At 49.9% G+C, this 27650-nt stretch overlaps 1 protein-coding gene across 6 annotated transcripts in view; it reads right to left on the bottom strand.

Annotated features, from left to right (window-relative positions):
- Nucleotides 1-27650, bottom strand: part of PXDN (peroxidasin) — an 87807-nt gene that overhangs the window by 47693 nt on the left and 12464 nt on the right. For 5 of the 6 annotated variants that reach the window (XM_070571855.1, XM_070571853.1, XM_070571854.1 and 2 more), the window contains exons 2-3: nt 1434-1505; nt 373-444 (exon numbers count right to left, since the gene is read on the bottom strand). In XM_070571855.1, the coding sequence (XP_070427956.1) occupies nt 373-444; nt 1434-1505 (144 nt within the window). Of the gene's footprint in view, nt 1-372; nt 445-1433; nt 1506-19071; nt 19201-27650 lie in introns of those variants that run through there. The other variant, XM_070571859.1, reaches the window with a different exon arrangement.

Genomic DNA, 27650 nt, shown 5'->3' with positions numbered 1-27650 from the left:
ATCCTGAGAGCTTTTGTCTCACGAGACACCTGTCAGCTGTTCACACGCAACTGGACCTGAGGGCAACTCCCACCTCAGCAAGTATCACTAGTCCCAGGATGATTGTCAGAGGCTATGGCTTTTAACTTTTTTCAACCTATTTACTGAAGGCTTAGTAGCTAAACACTAAAAATCCCTTAGGCAGCTCTTTATACCAATGACAACTCACTTTAAAAATCCCAGCTGAAATTTCACTCACCTTCTGAAAATTAAACCTCTTTAAATGGGTGTATTTACAATAATTCATAAGCAAGTCAAAATTTAGCTCCATGATGAAATAGTCAAATACAGATAACACAAGCTTTTGGGATAAAGAACTGATCATTGACTTACAGATATTTCAAATTCTCCAAGTCTTCGAATGATCCCCCAGGTATGCTCTTGATCTGATTATTGTTGAGAAGCCTATGAAAGTAAGTTTCAATCAGAATTAAAACAGCTACAGACCTTAACATCAACATTCACGAAATGCTAAATTAACACAAACACATAGCACCTTCAGAGGCCCGTAACTACAAATTTTCTCAAGAAAGGAGCATCCACGTTACCCCACTGTTTCACCTTTGTATGTAAGAGAGAAACAGGTCCCTCTCTCCTATACAAAGGAGTATCTGTCTTCATCCTGTTAGTAGATTTTCTACTTCAGCCGGGACTATGGCCAACTGGAAGGCCATGGTGGAAGTACAGAGTGTCAAGCCAGATGTGTCACTGAAGGGAGGTCCTTAGCCAATGGGAAGGGACTGGTATGCAGAGCCACAGGTGGTCTGCCCTCCAGGCTCCTGATCCCATTGCCCTGCATATTCCCCAGCACCCAACAGTCACTGTCCAGGTGCAGAAGAGCCAGAGAAACCAGCCTCCCACCGTGCTCAGTACAGCAGATAGCAGAGCAGCCTGGGGTCTGCTGCAGAACCACTCAGCTGTCGGGCCTGTTCTCTTCCTCCACCCTTGAGGTCTAAACCCTGGGGCGCAACTGGGTAGCCCTCCAACCCTTCCTGAGTCCACATCAGTTCAGGAGAAGTGCCGTGCCCTCGACCCCGTGGTGGGAGACCAGCACAGCTGAGCGAACCCGGCCCAACAAGGGGCTGAGTTGCTGACACGAAGAGAAGGGGAGCATGTGTCCTGTGGCCTAGCTCACACTGCCATACAATGGCCAGGTTCACGGCTGTCAGACAGACCGTCAGGGACAATGCCAGAACGGCCACCAAGCATGGGATCCTCAGTGACCCATCCTAGTCTGCACACTCCTCTCAGGCTCCACCTCGGCCTCGACCATCCATACCCATCCACCGTGGGTAATCGGGGTCGACCGCAGTACTTGAGATCCACCCACAGGCGGAGGTGTCACGACTTCTCTATTTTTCTCTCCTGGTTCCCAGCAGAATGTTTGGACTTACAAGGTATTCAAGTTTCTCAGCCTCCTGAATGCTCCAGGCTGGATCTCTCTGATTCTGTTAAAGCGAAGATCCCTGTGAAGAAACAAGAAATGCATTTATAGGGAGATCTGCAGTCATCACTAATCTATGTCATTTTTAAATGTTCCGTTTCAAAATGGCGATAAGGTAGCTAAGAAATTGAATCTCAAAATGTATTCCCTGGATGAACCATCTCTTTGCTGAGGCTAGATTCATCACATGAATATTTATCTGAATGACAGATCGACGATGTCACAGTACACGAATTTGTTTAAACAATAATTATGGGAAGACAAAATATTACTTTAAGTACCTATCCATCCACCTTCTGCCAATCCACTAGAAAACTGAACGTCAGTAAGGCTTCAGATAACACACAGGATCAACTGCATCTACTCAAGAGGCGAGCCCCACGGGCCACGTACTTGTGGAAACACTTCACAGCTCCTGCGTGGAATTTCATGAGCTGGAATTTGGTTGTTTATCAGGTAACCACCAATTACATTTTCCCAGTGAGGAAGTTTAGACCGAATGTGTCAAAACCACTATGCTCATTGAGCAGGTGAACTGGGAAAATGAGGATAACTAATGTATGGATTTTGACCTAACATTTCTAAACAGGTATTTTACATACAGTTAAACATGCACTGGTAGACTAGTTATCTATTTTTTCAAGGACAGAGGGAGGACTTGAACAGCCAGCCCAGCAGAGACCAGGGGGCAGGACAGGCTCGATCCAGAGACGGACCCACCAGCTGGCCCAGCGCAGGAGAAGCACGTGGATGGTTGTAGAGCTGACACTGGGGCAGAGCAAGCGTGGGGGGCTCTGACCGGGGGGTCAGGAGTTCAGAGACAGAAGGGATGCAGACAGAGATCTGCCTTTACCCTGGCAGCTTGAATTAAAATCCATAAATTTAGCAAGTATGAAAGTCACTGAAAAATAAACAGAAAGACCACTTTCCTTTATCAACGTCTTAGAAAAATTAAGATTCCTCATTCACAGGTCCAACCCCTTCTAACCCAGTCCAGTAGGGACTATTATGGGTGGAACTGTGTCCCTGAAATTCATGTGTTAAAATCCTTCCCCAGCGCCTCAAATGTGACCTTATTGGGAGAGAAGTCTTTATAGGAGCTGATCAAGATAAAATGAGGTCACAGGGTGGGTCCTAATCCAATAGGAGTGGTGTCCTGAGAAAAAGTTGCAATTTGAGGTCAGGCACCCAGGGAGAAACCATGTGGACTCTGGAGTTGTTGTGTCACAAACCAGGAAACGCCCAGGGTTGCCGAAAACCACCACAGATTCTCCCTCACGGCCTCAGGAGGGGCCAACCCGGCCAGCCCCTATCTCCGACTTCCAGCCCCTGGAACTGCGAGACAGCACATCAGTGTTTAAGCCCCCGTGTGTGGTGCTTTGTTAGGGAAACTAACAGGGGATCCTGGGGCAACATTTGCTCCAAATCATGAATGGATGTTTCTGTTACTACCTTCCTTGAGCTCTTTTAATGTTCATAATCTTTTCTGGAATCTGATTACTTTGAGACACTTTAATACCTGTAAATAATTTATAGAATTGGTTCTAGTTTATGATACAATAAGAGGCTTCTCAAAAAGTAACTGTTTGAGTCACTAAAATTAGTCGTGTTTGGTGTCAAGTCAGCAAACGAAATATGGTGCGTTCTGTCATTTGCCTTCTTGCTTTGGGGCAAGGTCTGGGGAAGGGGAGTTCATTTTCCCTTCTGCCCACCCAGGCAACCACAGGCACCATCTGACCCGAGTTTGCACCCTCAAGCCCTCCCCGGGCCACTTTCTTCCCCCAACACGCTCTGCCCAGAACACTCCTCCCGCTGCACTGCAGTGTTTGTTTCTAAATAGGCTAGGATTTAATTTCCATTCCTATTCTGAATGCTGCAGGTGGTACTACTTGGAGGCGTGCCGAAAGTCAGGAACAGTGAAGGCGGATGCAGAGTCCTAACATGTGAAATGTGGATCAGTTATTAATGAGGAAAGAGCTCTGGCTGAGGCTGCAGTGTGAACCCAAGTGACTGGCAGAAGCTCTCTGCCCTCACAGGTAACATGAGGTTTCACCGAATTTGAACAGATGAGCCAGGTGCAAACAGAGAAAACCTCCTCCTGGAACACCGTGACATACTCACACACAGCAGAAACCATCCAGACACTGTGTTCAGGAACCAAGTTTCAAGTCCAGAGTAAAGACCGTGGCTTGAACACCCATAATGTCTGACTCCCATTCTCTGCAAATCCATACTCAAGTGACAGAGGACCGATGATGGCAAAAACAATTTGGAAACTGGAAAGCAAACCAATGAGTGAGGATTTGGCAACTCAGAATTCGACCTGAGCAGGCTACCGGCAAGACTAGGAACCAGCCTCTGCGATGTGGCAAAACGCATCGGCGCCGCCAAACTCGGGTAGTGATGGAGAGGGTGTTGCCACAGACACAGCAGCCCCGCACACCTGGCCCTGCGCACCTGCAATGTGGCCTAACCAAAACATGGGGTCCGTGGATGACGCACAAGAGATCTCAATGACCTCATATGAAAAATGGAATTTAAAGCTGTCATTACTTGCAATAAGCTTGTATGTTGATTACAAGTTGAAATGAGTATGTCTGATATATAGTTAAAGTCTTAGTAAACTTAACCTGTATCTTTCTAATTTTTAATGAACCTGTTAGAAAATTTAAAATTCCATACGTGGTCGCATCATACTGGTGGTACTGGACAGCGCTGGTCTAGGTTAAAGGGGAATATTTCAATCTTTTTTCAAGCATCGGATCAATTCCCCACTCTCTTAGCCAGAAAGCCAGAAAAAGATGGCACACTTACCATCCTAGAGAGGGTAAAACAGAGAGTCCCCATTCTAACAAAGAAGAATCTTAGCAGAGAAATTAAAAGGATAAAAAAGAAATCAAACTGAAATTCTATAACCAAGACACAATAACCGAAATGAAAAAACTCATTGCATGGAATTAACGACATATCAACTACTCCAGACAAAAAGGGAGTGGACTTGAAAGCAAACATTATAAATTACCCATTCTGAAGGAAAGAGGGGAGAATGTTTACACACTCAGCGTTTACATGCACGTACACACGGGCCTCCTCAGGGACGCTCATCCTCCAGAGCCACGGAAGAGCAGAGAGTAAGAGGCCAGGTGACCCCAACCCAGAGAGACAGACTGAGGGAATGGAGACGCTGTGGACAGGGAGTCAAGAGTCATTTCAAACATGAACCCACATTCTAAGTCCTAACCGCAAAGTGCATGAGCTGCTTTTTACCTGAATTAATTCCCGCTCTGTAGGGAGAATCAGGAGGGATGTGCTAACCTAGGAATGGTGACGATTCTCCCAAGCAGCGTTCTCAGTGGGGCCCCCTCAGCAGCAGCAGCAGCTGCACCAGGAACTTGTTAGAAAAGCAAATTCTGGGCCGGCCCCAAATCTAGAGAATCAGAGACTCTGTAGCGGGGCCTGGTGATGTGCATTTTCACAATCTCTCCAGGGGAAGCAAGGTGAAGTGTGAAAACGACTGCTCTCCAGCAGTGTGTACACGTGTGGCTGCATGTATATGTGTAAGCATGTGCACCTGTGTGGATATGCATGCACACGTGCACACTCACACACACACACACACACTCAGCAGACGTCTGCTTGTCCCCTCTGCGCCTCCTCCACGTCTGACCCTGAGCCCACCTGTCACTGCTGACATAAAGCTTATGTTACATGCGAACTGAACTCTCCAGCTAAAAAGCGGTTAAAACCAAGTATGTAATTTAACTCATCTTCTTTTTTAACTTTTAAATTGCTGTCTACACACGCCTGGGCAGACAATGTGTGTAACCCTACAGAATACGGCCATAGGGTCATTCATTACCTACCTCACACACTTGGGTGTGCTCAGTTATTTCACTAGTAGAATTGTTATTTTCACAATCATAATAACTACTTCCACAAATAATCCTAACATGAAAAAAAACTGTCCTAAACTTTAAAATTAACGAGCATTTCAGAAGCACTCCCTCTGCTCGTCCCCGCCCCCCATACCCCGCAGTGGAGCCCCCTCTGCTCTGGCTGGGGCCCCGGGGCTGGGTGTGCTGGGCAACACGGCCAGGCGGCCCTCATCCACACCTGCTGGCTAGTGCCCAGGCCCTCTGCTCACCTGCCAGCTGCCCTTCAGTGCCACTTCTCCCAACAATGAACTTTCGGAAATTTCTCTGTGAAGTGGGCGTAATGAGGGAGTGGAGGTAGATTCTAGAAAGCTCTGGGAAAGCCACAGCTGAATACACGTGAACACTGACAGCTGACAGCAAGAGGGCAGCTGCAAACTTTCACTGAGGCCAAGAGTAAAGCCCCGAAGACACTGGTACAGCTCGGCACCCCTTCCTGCGTGAGCTGGAAAGTGCCCATCCTTCCTAAACAGAGGCACTCGAACCCTCAAACCCCAAGGACAGTAATAATACGCCACGTGCACAGTAACCGAGTGGTGAGAGACCAGGGACGTGCAAAGTGCTCCACACACCATGAAGCTCTTTGTGAGCATCCACGGTGACCGGCATCCGCACAGGCCCCCGGATCTCGCTGACTCATTCACGGAGTGCATTAAGTACATATTGGGTGACAATCTCTCAAGAAAGCAGTTTCTACACTTAGAGCATCTCAGTGTAGGACAGGAGTTCACTCAAAGGCTCCTAGAAATTATGATTGTAGGCAAGCTCATGGTGAACTTCACAGTCTGCTTCCACCTTACCTGGCTACAGAAGTGACACACAGTGGGGATGTTGGTGGGGACAAGTTAGGGCATGGTAAAGGTGGTTGGTTTTAGGACGGAGGAGAATTGGAATCAGGTTGGAAGAAATCCCTGAACGTGGCAAACAGGAATTCAGGAACTAAGAAAAATTAGGTAATTTGCCGAAAGTCACCCACTCTGTAAGGAGCAGCACTGAAAATGGAATTAGGACCAGCCCAGGGCTCTTCTCTCAGCACCTGACTGCTCCCAGCGGAGGCCATCAAGGAGCCATTTTCCACCCTTGCTGGAGGAATTCAGCAGATACCCTGCTCCCGGCAGCACTTACATTCAAGAGTTCTTCAAAATGTTGAAGAGCTACTTCTGACCACCTTAAGGGAGCAGGGAGCCAGGACAAGCCATCTGCATACAGAGAACAGACTGGAGCAACCATTACAAACGAAACAGGAATTTCTCAAGTCAGATTCTCAAAGACAGAACCCAGGTCCATTTATATTTTATATTAAAAAGGCTAGCAGAATCTAAGCTCATAAGGCAAGAAGTTTTAGGGTGATTTTTTAGTTTTGTCTCGGTTTAATGTTTCCATAATTGCAACATCTTGATGGAAACAGAAAACTTACCAGAAAAAAACAAGAAGGAAAAACTGGGAAGAATCAAGGTGTTTGGGATAAAGCATCAAAGTACAGGTTTATATCCAAAATCAGAATCACAATTCATTACACACCACAGAAGTGCAGCTTAGAACTAAAAGACGATTTGGAGATGCCAGTTTTCATCTCACCCACTCGAGGGCTCTGTGCCTTAGACCCCGTCACAGTGACAGATGAAGTCCAGACCACGCCATGATGTTTAATTTAATCATCAAGAGTTATTATGAGAAAAAAAGGCACAGTTATTAAAGACTGTCTTATAAAGATCATCTTACCATAATCTTCAGTAACACTCATTTCTAAAATAAGATTATCTTGACTTTTTCCTATTCACCAAAGTGACACGTTTTAATTCATCTTTAAATGAAAAAAAGAATTTAAGAATGATTTGTCAACAAGCCCAAAATTACACGGTATATCCTGTTTGATTTGAGAACCAAAAGTATTTCAGTTACAGGCTGAAAACTCCCACCATATTAGAGCATCAAAACTCAACGGCAGTTACTTTGTGATACAATGATTTTGTTCTTTCTCAAGTCTGTTTCATATTTGGGGGTGAGGTTTCTAACTAATGAGAGCCAGGATGCTACTTTCAAATATTTCTCTACAAATAACACATTTCAGAGGTGAACTGTCTTTATTCTCAATGCATTTTCATTACTAGTGTGGATTTTTTAAAAGTATTTGGGCAATCTTTCATGTTACATAAGAATTCTGATCACATTTGTATCACAGTGTTAAAAGTCATCTTGAGGCTCACTGCAGAATGATCCTCCTTAACTTGTATAATTTCAACATGAACGTTCCTTATATAAGTCAAATAGTGGCAAACACTGACTTTGTGGTTCTTTGGTAAGCACTGGGAGCATCCACAATACAAACCTAAAAGCTCTTAAAGTGTTGTGCCTCAGAGGAGAAAACACAGAAAGAAGTAATTCACTGATTTTAGAAATTAGCACCCCCTCTAAAGGGACAAGTGCTGAAACATCGTCCCCAGCTCTCCAGCCACTGGGAATGCTGAATCTCCATCACGCCTCCCTGTCCATTCCTACGGAAGGGGAAGAGCATTAGAGGTTCATACCATCGTAGACTTTAAAAAACTGCATTCTGGGGCTGGCCCTGTGGCCGAGTGGTTAAGTTGGTGCACTCTGCTTCGGCAGCCCGGGGTTTCGAGGTTCAGATCCCGGGCGCAGACCTAGCACCTTTCATCAAGCCATGATGAGGTGGGGTCACACACACCACAACTAGCAGGACTCACAACTAAAATATACAACTACCTACTGGGGGGCTTTGAGGAGAAGAAAGAAAAATAAAAATAAAATTCTTAAAAGAAAAAGCATTCTAAAACCAAGCCTTATGATTTTTCACTGATATTTGGCTGGAATTAAATTATGTCCATTTTTTGTATGAATGCATGCCTTTCAGATGCCGAATGAATACCCAAAGCTTGTGTTTTTCGTGTTAATGATAGTGGAGGAATGCGTACATAAATCCATCGATTTACTTTTAATATCTACTAAGATGTCTTATGACGTAGTCTTATACGCCCCACTTAATTCTTTACAGCCAATGATTAAGGCCTAATAATTTCATTTGCTTGTGCATTTAGCAAATGCTAACTGAACAGCTCGAAGTCAGTCCCTGTGAAACGGAACGCAGTGAGGAGCTCCAGGCATGCACTGGGCAGTGGCTGGAGACAGTGGAGCGGCTGGCGCTGTGTCTTGGGGAAGAAGCACCAGGGCTGCTGGTGGACTGGATGTGCGCCGTGCGGGAAAGAAGGACTCGCGGTGACTGACTGCAGCTCCTGGCGAATGTGTGAGCCAAACACTGAGATGGGAGGGTTGGAAGGCTGCGGGGGGGTCAAGAGTTCAGTTCAGGGCACGCGCCTGAGATGTGGGTGAGACCGCCAAGGGAAGGTGCCGAGTAGGCTCGGAGACCTGGAGTTCAGAGGAAAAGTCCAGCGTGTCACTATAAACGTACAGGCTGTGGGCACAGAGCTGACGCTTACAGCCTCCGACCTGGGAAGCTCTCCACAGAAGCTGTGCAGAGGAGCGGACACGACAGGAGAGGGCAGCCCCAGGGAGGCCCTGAGGAAGGTCAACATTCAGAGCAGAGAGAGAAGCGGAGAGCTGAGGAAGGAGAGGCAGAGGAGCAGCTGGAGTGTGGAGGGAAGCTGGAAGAGCAGGCTTCCGGCAGGAACGCTCAGCTCTGAGGTTCAGCTGGACTCAGCAGGCAGCTCCCACGGACGCCTGCCGTACACTGTTTCACCGGCACCTGTGGGACGCAGCTGACCATCCACGGTCGGCAAGTTAGACACCTCTCAGGTGAGGAACACTGCCAAGGTTGCTTTGAAGAGACAACAAAATCCAAGTGCTCTCTATCTCCTTGAGGCCTAAACAGGGACGCCCAGCACCGCTCCTGTAAACAAATTCACTACGGTGCTGAAGGACGATGCAGTGCATTTTTCTCACTAAAATTACTGGTTTTTAATGTTTGCTGTAGAAAAAAGAAAACAGGGGCTCTGTGGCACAGAAAATCTGACAGAAAGAGTTAAACTGTTTTTTTTCACACTAGAAGACGCCATAATTTCAAAGATGATAAGAAATTACCCAAGTATATAAAAATAATGCAACTCTTAGATAGATGCACAATTCTTTTTTTTTTTTTTTTCTGCTTTATCTCCCCAAATCCCCCCTGGTCCATAGTTGTATATCTTAGTTGCAGATCCTTCTAGTTGTGGCATGTGGGACGCCACCTCAACGTGGCCTGACGAGCGGTGCAATGTCTGTGCCCAGGATCCGAACCAGCGAAACCCTGGGCCGCTGCAGCGGAGCACGCAAACTTAACCACTCGGCCACGGGGCCGGCCCCAGTGCACAATTCTTAAACTTAAATCTCATCTTGCAGATTCTCAGAGGAGAAGAAACTATAACCTATTCCTGTTCCAATGGGTAAAAGTTAAACTCAGGTGATTAGCAGTTTATCTAGCTACATCCCTACTTCCATTCAAAACTAAAAATGCTAAATTCCGCTCTGGGACAGGCAACAGCCCCATATGGAGGGGCCCAGCTGGTGGAAGGAGCCGTGTGACCCAGCCCACTGCTTCCTTCTCTGTCCAGAGGACGGGGGTGGAGGGGCCTGACTTACCCAACTCTGCTGGGCAAGTACTGATGGGGGGCAAGGGTCACATCATCCAGTCACTGCCTCTAGTCAACCTAACAGGAGCTATTGTTTCCTGAAAGCCAGCATTTTATGTTAAAAATGTCCATGTATCTCACATTCTGCTCCATCTTACTATGACTGCATTAAAACAAAACATTCTTAAATGCCTGGCAAGGCTCGTGGTGTGAATTTCCCTGTTTGCTGAGCACAAAGAACTGAAAACATCAGATGAGACGCCCAAGGCACCTGGGACCTCACCAGTCTTCAACCAAAACTCAGGACCCTCCCCCACAAATCACATTTTCTTCTCACTTCAACCAGGCTGATGCAGGCACCATCAACCTGGTAGTGTGACCAGGCTTAACCCCCTTGTCCTTCACGTCTCCTCATCTCTCGAATCCAACGCAGCAGGGCCAGGCCTTTCTGTTTTCCATAAACACCCTTCACACCGTGGCTCCTCCATGCCACCACCACTGACACTGGGCCAGGCCCACCTCCTCCGATCTGACCCTCGTGAGGCCTGGCCATGTCTGCAAACCCAACGTCACCCTTGGGTCTAGCGGCAGCCCAGGAATGCCCACTCCTCCCACACAAAGACAAGGCTCTTGATCAAGGGCAAGGGGAGCCTTCCCATGGGCCCCATCTGTCCGTCGTGAAGCGTCAGGCCCACACTCCCACCTGTCCCTCCGGCAGGGGCCCTTGGCACAGGCTGTCCCCTACCCTACAAGGCTCCTGTCTCTACTCCTCACCCAGTTAACTCCTGCTCGCACACGACATTTGCTCAGGACACCAGACCTGTCCTCTGAGACAAGGCCCAAAAGCCGTGTGGGCGGCACACACCGTCTCCCCCGTATCCCTGTGACTGGGCTTACACAGCGGGGAGCCCTGGTTTGCGAACTGCACGCGGACTTGCAGGAAAGCAAGAATGTGCACAGGCTTCACGCCAACATCAGCGCCTGTGGTTTGGGCAAAACCAAGCTCATCTGCTCACATGTTTACTGTGACTACAAAGGAGAACCCTAAAATGCACCTTCATCAATGAGTTTCTTAACAACAAGTGTGTTGAAACAGGTTTGAAATCTTGACTTCACAATCAGCAAAGCAGCTCGGGGCCGCATCCGGCCTGCAAAAGGTGGATGCCCACAGTTTGGGCCCGCACCTCCAAAAGGCACCTTCAAATGACGTCAGCTGTCCCTGAGGAAGGCAGTCCCCACCCGGCACCCTGACTGTCCTTAGGCCAGCCCACTCCTGTCCCTCTGCGGTCCCACTCCAGTCCCTCAGGCTCCCTGAACACCACAGCAGCCATGACTTTACTGACCTCAAAAAATACTACCCAGCACAGGCCTGGCTGTCAGTTTCAAAAACCTGGCAAGTCCATTCAGGCTTAGGGGTCATCACCCGAGGGTCACGGAATGTCGCACACACTGGAAGGCAGAAGAGCATGCAGTCTGGCAGTGGAGCCTCATCGGAGCCATGGACACCCCCCGATTCCCCTGGGTGGGCCTCTCCTCTGAGCACTCGGGGCAGGCCCCTCCCCTCTCGCTGCACAATCCTCCTCTTCTCACAAGCCCATGGACTGGCAGGAGATGCTCAAGAGAGAAGGGGAGGGGCCGCCCTTGGCCCACTGGTTAAGTTCACATGCTCCGCTGCAGCGGCCCAGGGTTTCGCTGGTTTGGATCCTGGCACTGCTGGTCAGGCCACATTGAGGCGGCGTCCCACATGCCACGAGTAGAAGGACCCACAACTAAAAACACACAACTATGTACTGGTGTGATGTGGGGAGGAAAAAGGCAGGGGGAAAAAAAAAGGATTGGCAAAAGTTGTTAGCTCGGGTGCCAATCTTAAAAAACAAAAAGAGAGAGAGAAGGGGAGACTGACGCCAACTCTGCACTTGGTCCCAGATGCCTCCATGACATTTCTTGGAACATCAACCACCACATGATAGAAAAGGCGATTATTCATCAGGCATTCTGAGGATTTAAGGAGCTAACACACCTAGAGAAGAGTAGGTACCAAATAAAAATCAGTGAGAGCTATGGGAAATGCAAGAGCAACTGCCACAACATAACCCAGACGTCCCCTGGCACTGCCCACCAGGTGACACATGGAGCGTCCGCACACATCCTAGGGCCTGGGGCCTGCGCTGGATTCCTAATCGGAACATCCCAGTTCACCTGAGGCCGGAGGGGCTCTGAGCCCAAGACAGGCGTACACACTACGCCTTCCACGCTTTTCTTTACCTGACTAAGCACACAGAGCCCATCCCAGTCCCACCCCGACAGGCGGACTGCAGTTTGCCCACTGTGAAATACGGTGCCCACGGCACGGTGATCTCCAGGCACGTCTGACCAGCACAGATGGCAGCGGGACCAGACCGCACCTCCGGGAGAGGCCAGCAGTCGGCCTCACCCTGCCTACTGCTGCCAGCAACGCTAAGAAGGCACGGCCCTGACCCCTCTGTCCCGGCCACTCCTCAGCAGAGTTTGCAGGGAGCAGCCTTGAAGGATGAGGTAATGTCTCCTCCAGTCAAAGAGGAGGTCTGCCCACAGCTCCCCAGAAAGCGGAGCTCCCCCAAGCCCAGTGCTCGTCTCCTCCCCGCGGCTGGTGCTCTACAACCCCCACAAGGACGGGGCACATGGGGCACCCACGTGAACAGGAAGCTCATGCCGCTGACGGCGCTGGGAGCAATAACACCCCTGGCCTCGGAGCAGGACTCTCATGCCTTCCACCAGCCTCCAGGAAGGAGAAGCAGATTCCGGCGTCTCCTCCCTCCGTCTGAGCTCTGTGCTCTCAGGACGCAGCAAAATGACTGATCTCGCCTTTCTGGGCACACGGTGCTTTCCTGTCTGGAGTCGGGTTCAAGCTACGCCTGGGAAACGTGACCGAAGAATCGCCCTTGACCAACATCTCCCCCTACACCTGGTACTTATGCAGCCCATTTTTAAAATGTAATTTAACTCAATTCAATATTTACTGAGCAGATTTGAAGAAACAGGGGCCACAGCTAGAAATTACAGAATTTTTATGGCCTTCTGCTGGTGGGGGCAGATGGCCAACAGGATAAGTTTATTTTTATTTGTTTGCATCCCTATCTTCTTCCTCTCACAAGTAATTAGAGGCAGCATCCAAAACAAATGCATAAAAAAGACAGATGAAATCATCTAAGGGATTAGGAAAAAAGAGAAAAGGAAAACAAGGTCAGAAAAAGAACAAGATTACCAAGCAGACGTCAGAGGCAGGATGCAAGTCTGGCTCAGAGCGTCCAGCAGCCAACGCCAAGAGAAAATGTGACCCAGCCTGGGGCTCATTAGCAACGAAACAAGCCTTAGCCCACCCTCTGGGAGATGGAGCTTTTACTGACACTGAGGCACAGGCAGAAGTGCTCACCAGACCCTCGTAAAGATCAGGAACATGGGTGTAGGAAACAGCATCCCAAAAAGAGGTTCGGCGACTGATTTTGTGTGGATGTTCCCTGCCCCTCACTGGAAGCCAACAGCACGATTTTAATGAATGATTCAATAGAAACAGTGACACAAATTTCATCCTGTTTATCTTGGCTCATCCTTCCGGCCTCCAGAGGTCTTTCTGGACCCTGATTTGCATTCCAGGATTCGCTAGTCCTCTCTGGCGTGTGTTGCCTAGGCGTGTAATGGGCATGCACTCCCCCATCTTTATCCAAGGTACTGAAACTTTAAAAACCAGAAACAAAAATGCAGCTCAGGAAAAGAAAAAGCAGCATATGACGATGAAAAGTGTGAGTCTGGGTCCCAGGCCTGGCTGCAAGCCAGGGACCTTCCAAGGGGACCAGGGAAGATTCCGGAACCTCCACTTGCACCCACCAGACAGGGCCAGCAGCCCTGCTGGTCTGCTGCACCGGGTCCTTGACATGATGTCTCTACATACGGACAGTGGACAGCACAGGCTTCACTAGTAAGAGAGACCATCCTTCTGGAATGCACAGGGTGACTGCACATCCTTGTCCGTGTGACCCCAGGAGACAGCCCTTAACCACATAATTATTAACAACCGCTTTTACTTTCAAGAATGGAGCCATCAGACCTGAGAGTCCCAGCCGCCCGGTTCTGGCCCTTCGCACCACGGCATGAGGTGGCCCACCGACAACCATGAAGCAGATGAGCGCACGCGGGGTCAGCAGTCCAAATACTGGAGGTCAGCGCCTCTCCAGCCACCTGCAGCAAAGGACCTGTTTGCTGGGTTTGCTTTTTCCCCCCAACTCCATCGTGGACTGATGCTTTTGTAAAATACAGTAAAAATGTTCTTGGATGTCACAGCAAGGTCACATTGCTATGAAAGCTCCCTTGTTATCTCACTACTGACCAGTAACAAAGCCGCCTGAACACTGGCACCAAGGCGCAGACCCAACTCTGAGCGTTGCTTCTTCAGGTGACATGCATGGGAACCAGTGAACAGGTGGGTCACTTCCTGGTTAAGGAGCCTCGAGGTGCAAAATGAGGAAGAGCCTCCAGTGGGAACTGTGCTCCCACCTTGGCTCTGCTGGTCATCCCAGGGAGAGAGGAGGAGAGGCGGCGATGAGCCCTTTGCTGAGCATCACCTAGTTGACTTCTCTCATGGGCCCTCTGAGGAGTCAGGGCACTGACAGGGTCCCTACATGATCAAGGGAGGAGTGAGCAGTGAAACCTGGGCCCGTGTGAACCAAGGCTAAAATGAGGCGGTTCTGGATCACAAGAGAGCCTGTTTCCAATGGCACAGCTCGGAGCTCTCCGCTGCGGCCACTTTCATCCAGAATCCCAGACTCCAGAGGCCAAAGGGACTCAAGAGACACAAGGGTGCCTGGGAGACAATTTGCCAAATGTTGTATTTTTTGTCGTCTCTCCCTCTGGAATTTAAGCACCATGACACCTGGGCCCTCTCTGGGCTCACAGGCATGGGGTCTGCGCATAGTGGGGTCTCCATCAATTAGGCTGAATGGAAGGACTGTCGCCCAGAACAACTCAGGAAGGGCCTCGTGCAGGCGCCGGCTGGAAGCTGCTGAGCCTTCTGCACCACCGGCTCCCACTTGTGCAGGATCAAGAACTGAAACTCGGCTCTGAGGTCCTTCCCACAGGGGCTTCAGCTTGTAACCGTTTCTCTGAGCACAGGGCTTGAGAAAGGGGGTGTTACAGGTCGGGGAGACTCAGCTCCATGGCCCTCCCGGTGGCTGCCTCGTCCGAAGTTCTGCTGGACGCTCAACCGGCTCCGTCTAACTCACCGCCCGAAGGCGGGATGCTGAATTGCTGAAGTAAGTCAACTCTTCAAATTTATCTTCTGATAAGGCCTTTAAAATTCAGGTCAATGAAAATAGTGAGCAATGGATGTAAATAAAGAGGAGGGCAAAAAAAGCACCATTTTTTTCCTCCAATACACACCTTAAAAACAACTGACAGGATGATACAAAGCACAGGACAGAAAACTTTGCTTCAAAAGGAAATTGAGTTTTGGAAATAAATCGAGGTGTTGACACATTCAAAGGAAGAAGATACATAAATGTTTTTATTTTGGTTTTAGGTCTTGGGTTTTTTTTTATGAGCAAGTATAAAAGGGAAGTGGTGGTATTTAAATACTGATATTTAAATACTCTCAGTGACAGACAGGGCCCAGTCCTGCGGCAGGGACCTCTCCCTGAGCCGGATCCACCCTGCTGGCTCCAGGCAGCCCCACCCTGCTGGCTGCCGGCGTCGCCACGCAGGGACATCTCCTGGTGCCCTGCCCTCAGTCGGATAAGCTGCTGCTCTCAGCAGTCTCCGAGCGCATTCTTTATCACAGCTGTCACATAGCTTAGAAAGAGAAGCAAGGAGCTTGGAACGTTGAGACCTGAGCTCAAACCCGCAGAGAGGGGCACGGGCTCCCCAGGGGGCTCAGGAGGTCCGCCACCCAGAAACGTCGCCCATTCCTGACAGCCAGGGTAATTCTGGAGTTGGAGGCTTCAGAAACAGCCCTCAGATGGAAAACGTTCAAGAAGATGGGTTTCTCCCTTCCCAAACTTCCCTGGAGCGTCGGGGACACTGTTCACGTTGGAATGACCCACTGGTCAGCCCTGCGTCTGCGCTCGCTATTCAGGCGCGTACTGAGATCTCTGTGCCGCGTTCACCGGGCCCCCAGGCCCCAGTCCAGAGCACGTTCCTCCCTCCCGGGACCCCCAGGGCAGCCCCCTATAGGAAGGCCCACCCCGTCGGCACTCCACCCTGCCACTGGTGCTGAGCAGCTGCTGTGAGAGGAGAGAAGGCACCTGCGTCCTCCAGAGTGGGACCGTCTGCTACACCTTCCAGAACCTTCCCCGCCTCCCCAGCACCAGCAAACAGTGCCCCTCCTAGAGCAGGTGCAGCCAGCCTGTTCCCCACAAGGCCAGGCGGGAAGACTTCCGGCTCCGACCTACACGGTCACTGTGGTGTCTACGGCTTCTGCTCGTCTGTCATTGTGGTCAAGCATCTACAGACGGTGCTGGAACCACAGGCACGCCGCTCCAGGAAACTCTGTTCATGGCACAAAGTGTGAAATTCAAAAACTTACAATGTCAGGAAATATTACTCTTCTTCTGATTTTTTGGGGAATATTTAAAAATGTAAAACGCACAGCTCACAGTCTAGACAAAACCAGGCGACAGCCGCATCTGGCCTCAGCCCAGAGTCTGGCCTAGGGTGCAGTGAGGGAGCCCCCAGGGGCTGGCCCGGGGCTGTGTCTCACCTGGTCTACCCTAGGAGATCAGCCTATTTCTAGGCTTTATGTTTCAGGAGTATTGTTTTTCAGGCCACATGCAAACGCAATTAATTAACACAAAGCCCTCCTTCTGCCTTACAAAGGAACAATATAAAGCTATTAGTTCATGCATAGTGTCTCCCCTGGGAAGATATCCCAATCTTTTCTATGGGTGTTTAAAAAATGAAATCAGGAGGCTGGCCTGGTGCGTAGTGGTTCAGTTTGCGCACTCCGCTACGGCCGCCCAGGGTTCATCGGCTCGGATCTGGGCATGAACCTACACACTGCTCATCACGCTGTGGAGGCATCCCACATGTAGACTGGAGGAAGATGGGTACAGATGTTAGCTGAGGGCCAGTCTTCCTCAAGCAAAAAGAGGATTGGTGGTGGATTTTAGGTCAGGGCTAATGTTCCTCAAAAAAATAAAAATAAAATAAATGAAATCAGTATCTTTTCTGCTTCCCAGACAAAAAAGTGGCCAGAATTGTGACTATTGATTTTTCCCAAGGCCATTTTATTCTGTCTCAGAAAGCCCCCAGCGCAGGGTTACACCAAGGACAGCAGTGTCATTAGAGGGAAAAGGCCCCTCTCCCACCTTCTAAGCCAACAAGAGGCAGGCAAGACCCCTGCACGAAAGACATGACATGCATGCTTTCCAACTACGCGTGTCAGTGAAAACATGAGCAGACTGACATCGTTCTCATCAGAAACAGCCAAGAAAACACCGAATGGATGGAAGAACGCTCCCCCCAGGACCATGCCAGCACCATCCCAGGCCTGGACAAAGGAGCTCTCGCTTCTGCTGAACCTTGTGCAAGCCGTCTTCCTGTTATGGAAACAGGACACAGGTGCAGATCAGTGAGTGCACCGTCTGAGGGGAAGAACACGCCGTGGTGGATGGTGGGCGCCTTCTGTGACATCACAGGACTCCCTGGTGGGTCTACCAGTCCCGGGCTGAGGCTGGCTTCCAGCTCCAGCCTGTGGAAGCCAAACAGGCTGAGGTATAAACAGCGGGGGGTGAGGAGACAGGACCTGCCCGGGCACGGAGCCATGCGGGAGAGCAGACACCGGGGCGCTGCACTCAGACCCGAGCAGGCCACGGCGAGCCTCATACCCATTCCAACTGCCGCCTCTCTGCATAACCAACTCCCGTGGCTGAAAGCCTGCCGTCTCAGGACTCATCCACAGAAAGAGAAAGAACCTAAGTATGTGGAGACACACAGACATGTGTCCTCCAGGCAGAGTGGAGCCCTTTTCCAACTGCTCTGAGTAAGTCTGTCAGTTTTCTAGCTCGGCAGCAGGTTGGGGGAATGTTGCCCTGAGGAAGCAGCAGACAGGTCGGGGTTCAAATCCTTCCTCGGCACTTCCCTGGCTGTGTGACCCTGGACAAATGCCGTGACCTCTCTGAGCCTCTGTTCGCTCATCTACAGTGATACAGTGATAACGTCACCTGTCTCACAGGATCGCTGTGAAGACTACAGGAAATTAGATGAGCAGAGCAAGGAACTGACTAGTGACAGAGGGATCAGAGCGTGGAGGCAATGTGCAGGCGGGGGGCATACCCTCTGTCTGGAAGGATCCCTCTACAAGGAAGCGGGGGTCACCCTCTCAAAGAGACAGGCCACCTCCCGCTCACACGGCATGGCGCTCCTTCATCTCACACTCAGTGGAAAGGTTCAGAGAAGTGAGCAGATTGACCTGAAACCACACAGCCCAACAGGGGCAGCTGAGGAGGGGACGTGGGCCTCGTCCCCCAGGCCGGGCCTCTGTCCTCCGCTGGCTGCGTCCCTAAGACTTCTTCCGTGGGCCCCTCACCCAGCGTGATCTGAGAACAGTCAGAGTGGCGCTCAGCGTTCCCAGCTTTAACTTGGCTCAGATGCATGTACTGGTGGGAAGACTAATGTGATCTTAATATAGCCACTTCCCTTGAAACGCTCGTGCCATGCCAGATTTCATGTCCAAAAACACGGCCATGCGAGAGTTCCCCGAGGCCTCACAGCAGCTGAGGCGACGGTGGGGAAGGGAAGGGTGCGTGGCGTGAATTCTTGTCCCCGAACAACAGGTTAATACCCAGCTGGCCAGCGGGAAGTCTGACAGGCGCAGATTCCACGCTGTCTGCCCCTATTCAAGGCCCCTTTGTTCTCAGAGCAGACGCCTGCCTGTGGATCGCTCAAATGCTTCTTGCCCGGGGCAATCTGATTCAACCAGGCTCAGCGGCTTTTCCGACTGGTAACCATATTACCAGGAAACAATGGGTTCTACACACAAACGGGAAAGACACCCTTGAATCTCTGTAAATTCCCACTGGAAATAAACTTGCTGGAATACACTCACCTATTTACTCAATGGGTGAAAGGCTGAGAATCAGGTCGCCAAACTGTTGATGTGGGAAAATTCTTATTTTAGCAGAGTCTTTGCAGAGGGAGTTACAGAATTAGAACTGGACGAACGGGTCAGTGGGGACCAGCAGGCACGCAGAAGCACTTTGACGGCTGGTGGGAAGTCTCAGGGAGCGAGTCAGGCTGACAACGCTGGAAACCAAAGATCCCTCAGTCTGAACATTACAAAAAAAGAGGACGACCAGAGGCCACGTGTGTCCCGACACAGGCAATGGAGCGCAGGACGCCACCTATGCAGCCGACCGGCCAGGAGAGACGCCAGAGCTGACCCTCCTCCAGAGGTCACGACCAGCCACAGGACACACGGGCAGAGAAGAAGTCACTCAAATCCAGAGCATGGAAAATCCTACAAGACGCGCAACCTGTGATCTTTGTTAACAAATAAAATAAAACATGGAGAACAGCAGATTTAAAAGTCCTAAATAACAAGCCAACTAAATGCCGTGTGTAGATGGTCTTTGAATCCTGACTCAAAAAAACCAACTATTTATAGCCCCCCCACATATACATATGTGTGCACACCTACACACACACACACACACACACACACACACACACTTGAGAATCGGGGAAGGTGAAACACTGATGGGATATCAGATGATAATGTTAAGATGTTAATTTTTTAGATGCAGTATTGTGGTTATTTTTTGAAGGTGTTCTTATCTGTTAGAGATACATCCTAAAGTATTTATGGTTGAAACAAAAAATAAGACTATAAAACTGAACAACAAATATTTAGTTACAAGCAATATATTTCTCTTGTTTAAAGTGAAAAAAAAACCTAGACTACCAGCTTGGCAGCAATATCAACGTTCAAAGTTAACACCATGTGTCTGTTTATCCATGTGTTCACCCATTACTTTATTTTCAATCAGATGCCCTTTTATAAAACACTTTTCTCTCTAACTCTCCAGGCGAGCAGACCCCTCTTTCTTCCTCAGTCCCTTCCCTGTACACACGCGTGTGCGCACACAGCTTCTAGGCTCTAACAGTATCACGTCTTGAGCTGCCTCACAATCACCCCTTCTGCGGCTGACACTGCCGCCCACACACAGCGATGCACCTTGCTATCTGCAAATGAACTCCCCGATCTGAAGCTAGCCCGCCATTTCTCTCCTCACAGCATTCAAGGGCTTCCTCCTGCACAGCTTCAGCTCCTCCGCCTGAATTTCAAGGCCCTCCTCCCAATCTCAGAGATCCTTCCAGAACACCCCACAGCCAGCGACATTCCCCACATGCATCCGTGGCTTCCCAATGTGTCTGATTCTGATTATATAACCCCCACAGCTAGTAGGCGGTTCTGGCACACGTGACGAATCAAAATTAACTCATCCTTCAAAGTCCAAATTAAACAGCCACGGTCCTGTTCGTAAACACCTCTCAGATTGCCCTGAATAGAAAAATCCCTTTCTCTCATGTCCTCCCAAACGAAGTGTCTCTCTTCAGAGGAGTAGTCTGTCTAGCAGTCCAGTGACGGTGAAAACACCAACCTCCCCTATTGGACACACGTTCTCCAAAGGCCTAGTCCCACCTGTGACCTCAGAGCCGGACGGCTACCAATCAGTGACCGCCCGAGTGACACGTGGTGCATTAAGCAATGGTATGATGAACAGCTAATCTCGCCCCTGAAATGGTCCAAACCCTTTTCCCTAAAACAAAACACAACTTGGTAAAACAAAAAGATTGACACCTCAAACTTACCCAATGCTATGTGTCAACCATGTCTTCTGTTTGCCGTAGGAAAAAACACACCCTCTAGAGAGGCAAGGGTCTAACTCGCCCATGGTCCACAGGGCAAGCACTGACTCACTCTGCTCCACGATCAGAGATGCTGCCTCAAGGATGTCCGTCACTGTCCTGGCCGTTCTCCTCAGGTTCTTTGTGAGCCCCAGAATTCCACAAACCTTTCTCCAGACTCCCAACCAGCAAGACTCTTAAAATATAGCTGATTGTAAAGATTACACCTCAACATGATCTTTCTTGACATAAGAATCTGAATTATTGGAAACTGCCTGAGATGAGATTTCTGATTTCTGATTTTTTTCAAACTTAAGAAAAGAAAAGTCTAAAACCATAGACTTTCCCCATTGCAGACACACTAAGTAACTAAGACACCTTTCTGCTTTCTCTGAATGGGTCAGAGTGATAAGCAAAGCACCGAGAATGGAGAAACGTGCGACTGTATCACGGAAGTCAGCTTGAGAACAAACGTGAGGTGGTGGACACAGACGCCACGCTAACATTTCACAATCTGAGAGAAGAAATACAACATCATGAGTGAGCATTGTACGTGCCCACAGCAGCTACGTCACAAAACGAGCAAAGATGAGAGAAAAGGCCACGACAAGCGAGTGTGAAGCGTCATCTCGGGTCTCACGGGCTGCCTCCCTGGGGGGGACGTCTTTATTACGGTGGCTGTGAGGACGTCTCATGGTGTACCCGTGCGTCAGAACTGACCAAACGAACACTCTCAGTTAGAGCGGAACATTTTACGTCATTAGCAAAAGTCAACCACAGCACAGAGGCGAACCTACCTTAGGGGTCACGGACCTCAGGCCTGTGGAAGAGAGTGGAAACCTGGCTCGGAAGCGTCTGGAACGGCTGAGCTGGGGCCCGAAGCCCAAGGTCTACTGGACTATCTACAGTGTCATCTACCTGCTGATGGACCGGACTCAGCTAGCAGCTGCTCCACAACTGCTCTCCTACACCTACCCTCCTGACCTCCTCCTCTAGCCCACTGCCCTAACCTGCCACCTGAACCTGCTAACCACGGCCCTAACCTGCCACCCGAACCTGCTAAACACGGCCCTAACCTGCCACCCGAACCTGCTAACCACGGCCCTAACCTGCCACCCGAACCTGCTAACCACGGCCCTAACCTGCCACCCGAACCTGCTAACCACGGCCCTAACCTGCCACCCGAACCTGCTAACCACGGCCCTAACCTGCCACCCGAACCTGCTAACCACGGCCCTAACCTGCCACCCGAACCTGCTAACCACCGCCCTAACCTGCCACCCGAACCTGCTAACCACCGCCCTAACCTGCCACCCGAACCTGCTAACCACCGCCCTAACCTACCCCCCGAACCTGCTAACCACTGCTACATCACCACCAACCCACTGTGTGAGCAACTACCTAACCTCTTACACTAACCTATGGCACTAACCTTTTCCACTTTATTTTGTTTGCTTTGTTTTTAAATCAGTAGAAGAAACTGGGTCCCAGAAGCTGCAGTGATCCACGCAGCAGCGCGTTTGTGCGTTTGTCTTTTTTCCTCTTTGCTTAAACAGGTTTGTTACCACGCTGCTGATGCACTGTATTTGCATGAAATTCTGCACCATGCATGCTAACTGTAGTCAAGCTCCCCCCTCATCCCAGGGAGAAAAACCTACTCTGGAGGATAATTTTCACTGAAATTGAACCAAATTTCATTAAGTGGACTGTGACAATATTATAAATGACATGAAAAATAACATTTTAACATTGGCCATCAACTTAAGGAAATGGTTTGCCTATAGAGATTTTTGTCATTTTTAATATATTCTACCCTCAGAATTAAAGCATAACGAACAAGAAAAAACCTGAGTCCTAATATTTGAAAACTAACAAAGGTAGAGTAGATGCAAACAGTGCAGAACTTCGTAGGACCAACGAGCTGAGAGTCTATACACGAATCTTCAGCACCACCCAGCCCGGTGCCCACCCTGCCCAGGAGCCCTGGGCCTGCTCCCTTGGGAGTCACTCTAGTTTTGTCCGTAATTCTAACAAACCCAAGGGAAGTGAAAGGCGGGAATTGGGGAAGGTGAGGTCACCCAGGTGACAACTAACCTTGGTGGACGTCTGCCAACACTGGGGACAGCGACAGACATAGAGGCCAAGGGGACCCAGAAGGAGGCGATGCCTGGAGCCCGTGGGAACAGAGGTGAGAACACCACATGCCACGTCTGTGAGGCGAGGCCCATCGTCCTGTGTCCGGGTGACGGACACCAGGACAGACGCCAGGATAGACTTTGAACAGCGCAGGCGGGTGCACGTGTGCCGGCCACTCCCTCTCGAGGCCTCTCCCTGCAGGTTCCCCCTCTCCCTCCCGGCTCTCGGCTCTTCCTCTCCTGTACCAGGTCGGTTAACGCAAGTACACACTGGCTCACTTCCGCAGCATCCGCTCGATCCACAGGAATGTCTGTGATGGATCACAACGCCCCTCGATGAAGCTGCCCTGTGCGTGGCTTGCTGGGGCGCACGTAGGAAACACAACACCGCGAGATGCCCGCGAAGGCACTGCTGTAGCGGTCGAGCTCCACAGCCCGGAGGCATCAGGGCCCCAAGAACCCGGGCAGCAGCTGATGCGGCCTCCGCTCCTCCTGGGCACAGGAGCCCGGTCTCCCTTCTCACCTCAGTGACCCCAGCTATGCGTGAGCACAGAGAAGTCAGCGACCTATCTCTATCCCCTGGAGCCCCAAACCTGCGGGAGACCCTCCCAGAGGAAGGGCTAGCACATGGGACATGTGAGGGGTCGCCCGGGGCAAGAGCGGGTTCGCCTTAAAGCAGCAGGCTCCCAGGCCCAGGATGCAGGACCACAGGGCACTCTGAGCTGCACAGGTCCCCGCCTCAGTGAGTGTGCACGGGAGGGGCCATTCGGGCAGATGCTGTACCCAGGGGAGTTCTCGCCCCACACTGTATGCGCCCAGAACCACTCTGCCAGCGTGCACCCTTACACAGACCCTTCTTCCTCCAGGGTTGGTGGACCTCGGGCAAAAGGGGTCACTGAGCCCACGCACGCGCAGGCACATGCTCCAGAAGGAAGGGCACCTGGCGGGGGCTGCAGTGCTCCGAGTGTGGCCAGGGCTCCCCGCTGGACGACACGACCCACTTGGGGGGACATGTCCCCAACCTTGCAGCAGGGGCTCGGTTCCCCATCTGGAAAGTGGGGCTAACAGCAGGAGCTTAGTGACTCATGACGATGATCCTGTCCACAGAAAATGACCACCCTGGGGGTGAGCAGGGGAGACACGCCCAGGGACGAGCTGACGGCAGTAACAAGGTCTCCTCAGCCGCCAACCTGATCTCAGATGGAGGAAAACGCACGGAGAAAGAAACAGGTGTGGGGGAGAGACGGCGGGGGGCCTATACACGAGGACATGGAGTGTCTCATTATGGAAAGCAAATCAGTGAGGCAGGAATGGTACACAGACGCACACGAAAAGGCAAAGTTTCTATGCCCCAGGATTACAGCTGCAAAATTAACCATAGTTTGCTTTTTCCTTAAAGCACTTTAAAAATCTTGGAGGGGCCACCCCAGTGGCAATGGTTAAGTCTGCGTGCTCTGCTTGGCAGCCCGGTTCACGGGTTCGATCTGGGTGCAGACCCACACCACCCATCAAGCCACGCTGTGGCGGGACCCACATGTAGAGTGGAAGAAGGCTGGCACAGATGTTACTAGCTCAGGGCGAATCTTCCTCGGCAAGAAAAAAAAATCTCAAATGAACAGTCTTGCTTATGTCATAATAAATCCCTAAAAGACAGGGTTTTTTCTTTCCTTTTTTTATGTTTTAAAATAAACTAATCAAGTTGTTTTCTAAACAATTTCTAGACAAGAAATAAAAACTCATTCAACAACATGCAGTCCTGAAAAGGAGCAGAGGCAGCTGTGGACTCCGGCCCCTCTCAGAGGGTCTCTCTCCCGGGCCAGGCGTGCTTTCACAGGTGTCCAGGTGCCCAGCTCCAACCGCCTTCCCACGCGTGTCTGCTCTCTGCTTCCTCGGAGCTCTGCGCCACTGACGCGGGCTCTGGCTCCTCTCGAAGCCACAGCCTGACGGTTTTAGCCTCCACTGCTGGCTGTTTGTCCCTTAGTATTTTCTAGTTCCAGCGCCCCTGGGAGACATCTGTCCAGGCCAAGTCTGACCACAAGCAACTGGCTAGCACATGGACTGGCTGTCCTTGGTCAGGTGCCCACCCAGATCCAGGCAGCTGACCAGGAGGACTAGGGTCACGTGACACTCAACAAGGACACTGCAACAGTCAGGGTTCTCCCAAGGAACAGAACCACAAGGACATGACATGTATGTGTGTGTGTATATATATAGAGAGAGAGAAAGATTTATTTTAAAGAGACATTTACTGTGGAGGCTTGGCACGTCCAAAATTTGCAGAGAGCTGGTGGGCTGGAGACCCAAGAAAGAGCAGCTATCTGCGTCCAAAGTCCATCTGCTGGCAGAAGTCCTTCCACCTCAGGAGATCCCAGTCTTTTTCTCCTGAGCCCTTCAACTGATTGGATGAGGCCCACCCATGTTGTGGAGGGAAATCTGCTTTTTCTCAAAAGCTACTGACTTAAATGTTAATCTCATCTAAAAAAATGCCTTCACAGAAACCTCTAGAATAATGTTTGACCAAATATCTAGGTACTGTGGCCCAATCAAGTTGACACAAAAAATTGACCATCACAGACACCCAGGCATCCTGGGATATAACCTACTTGTTACAACAATTATAATTTAAACAATTCAACAGGTTAATTATAGTTGTTCCTACAGAGAGAGACAGAACTTGCTCTTTGAGTTCAGCAAAATAAACAGACAAATCATGTTATCCCACTGGGCACTCAGCCAGGACTGAGCCAACTGGCCGGCAGAAGGTCACATACCCTCAGCACAAACCAAGCCCAAGACAGAACCAATTTCAGGCTTTACCAAAATATACTGAGTTTTGCTTGTTGCTTTTCTAAAAGGCTCAAATCAGGCTAACTGTGTTTGAATTGCCTCCACTGAGGAAACGGATCACAAAATGGAATCAACAAATATTGATAACAAATAGTTACTCTCTATCCAGAGGCTCTGAGAGCGTCTAATCTGGGGGGCTTCCTACAGACACAGAACTCAGGAAGTTTTTAGGAAGACAAGAAAAGCAACCCAAGTTAATTACTGAATGAGAAAACATTTTTAGAGTGTTCAGCGAAATAGTTTCATCAATCAGAAAATATCACAGGTCAAAAGCGGTACGGGACAGACGAGAAACCCCGAAAGGAGCTGATAAGAGATGGTTTGAGGTGAAGCGTCAGGATCCTTCTGAGGGAAAAAAACGGAGCCCTGTAAAGAGAATAAAAATAAACCTTAGCCAAGGCAGTTCCTCCTGGCGGTCTACGTGGACCTCTTCATTTTAAATAAGGTTATCCCACGTTACCAGCCTAACCTGCCTACTTGCAACTCCTTGGCCGCGATGCCGGAGCAGTCATCTTACTTTGCACTGAGTTTTTGGTGGTCTCACCGGGCTTCTCCAGTGAGAAAATGAGAAGCCCTAAGGCAACCCCCACGGTATGGAATGAGCTGGTTCATCTCCAGCATCCAGATGCTAGCGAAGCAGGATCTTGGAAGAATTGAAAAAAATAATCACTCAAATCATTTTCTTTTGGGCTTCATTCTCTTAGGAACTGCCTGAAAAGGGCTGCTAGACACAGAACTCAGAGAATCCTCAGAGAAATAAGAAGTTTCTCTGAGACTAACGAAAACAACGAAGAAGTTGGATTTAAAGCCAGTGAATTTTGAACTTAGGAAAAAGGGGGCTTAGGTATACAGACAGAGTTCTTTCCACAGCTATCTCCTTTTCCAGAACCCTCTAGCTAGGCTTCCAACCCCACTCCTAACCCATCAGAGGGTAGGACGGGGAAGGGACAGGGCTGTGTTAGGATAGCGGTGCACTGCCTACACAACTGGGTGTGCCTCACAGCCTGGCCCCTCCTGGACAGTGAGCCCCCAGCAGCAGGGTCTGTGTGTCTTAGCACCAGCACTTGACACCTAACAAGGATTCCAGAAATGAAGGAGGGAGGGAGAGAGTGATGGAGAAAGGGATGTGCAGTTGGGCAGACAGATGGATGAAAGAATGAATAGATGGAGGGGTAGCTGAATGGGTGGGTGGATGCATGGATGGATGAATGGATGGAAAGATGCATGGGTGGGTGGATGGAAGAAAGGACAGATGGATGAATGGGTGGATGGACGGATGGGTGGATGGATGGATGGGGGGGTTGGATGGATGGGTGGGTACATGTGGGGATGGATGGATGGATAGGTGGGTGGATGGATGGATGGGTGGGGGGATGAATGGATGGATAGGTGGGGGAATGGATGGATGGATGGATTAGGTAGATGGATGGGTGATTGCACAGATGGATGGGTGGGTGGTTATGGATTGAAGGGTGGATGGATAGAAAGATAGGTGAGTGAATAGATGCATGAGTGCGTGGTTATGGACCAAAGGGTGAATGGGTGATGGATAGGGTGGCACAGGCACTGACCGAAGAAAATTACACAACAAAAAAACACGCACAAGGAAACAAATGCTCAAGATTAATATTTAGCCACCTGTTGCCATGCCAATACAAACATCCCACATGTCTGAATAAGTAACAATGATGACTAATGGTATCCACTTTTAATCACTATTTTTAAAAGTTAAAGTCCTGCTCAGCTGGTGATAGACTTTTAGAAATATTGTGTGACTCCAGGAAGCGACAAGGCT

Source organism: Equus przewalskii, chromosome 14 (genome assembly GCF_037783145.1).
Source record: "Equus przewalskii isolate Varuska chromosome 14, EquPr2, whole genome shotgun sequence".
Lineage (NCBI taxonomy): Eukaryota > Metazoa > Chordata > Mammalia > Perissodactyla > Equidae > Equus > Equus przewalskii.
The sequence above is the reverse complement of the archived record's forward strand: the minus strand, read 5'-3'. Positions and strand labels throughout refer to the sequence as shown.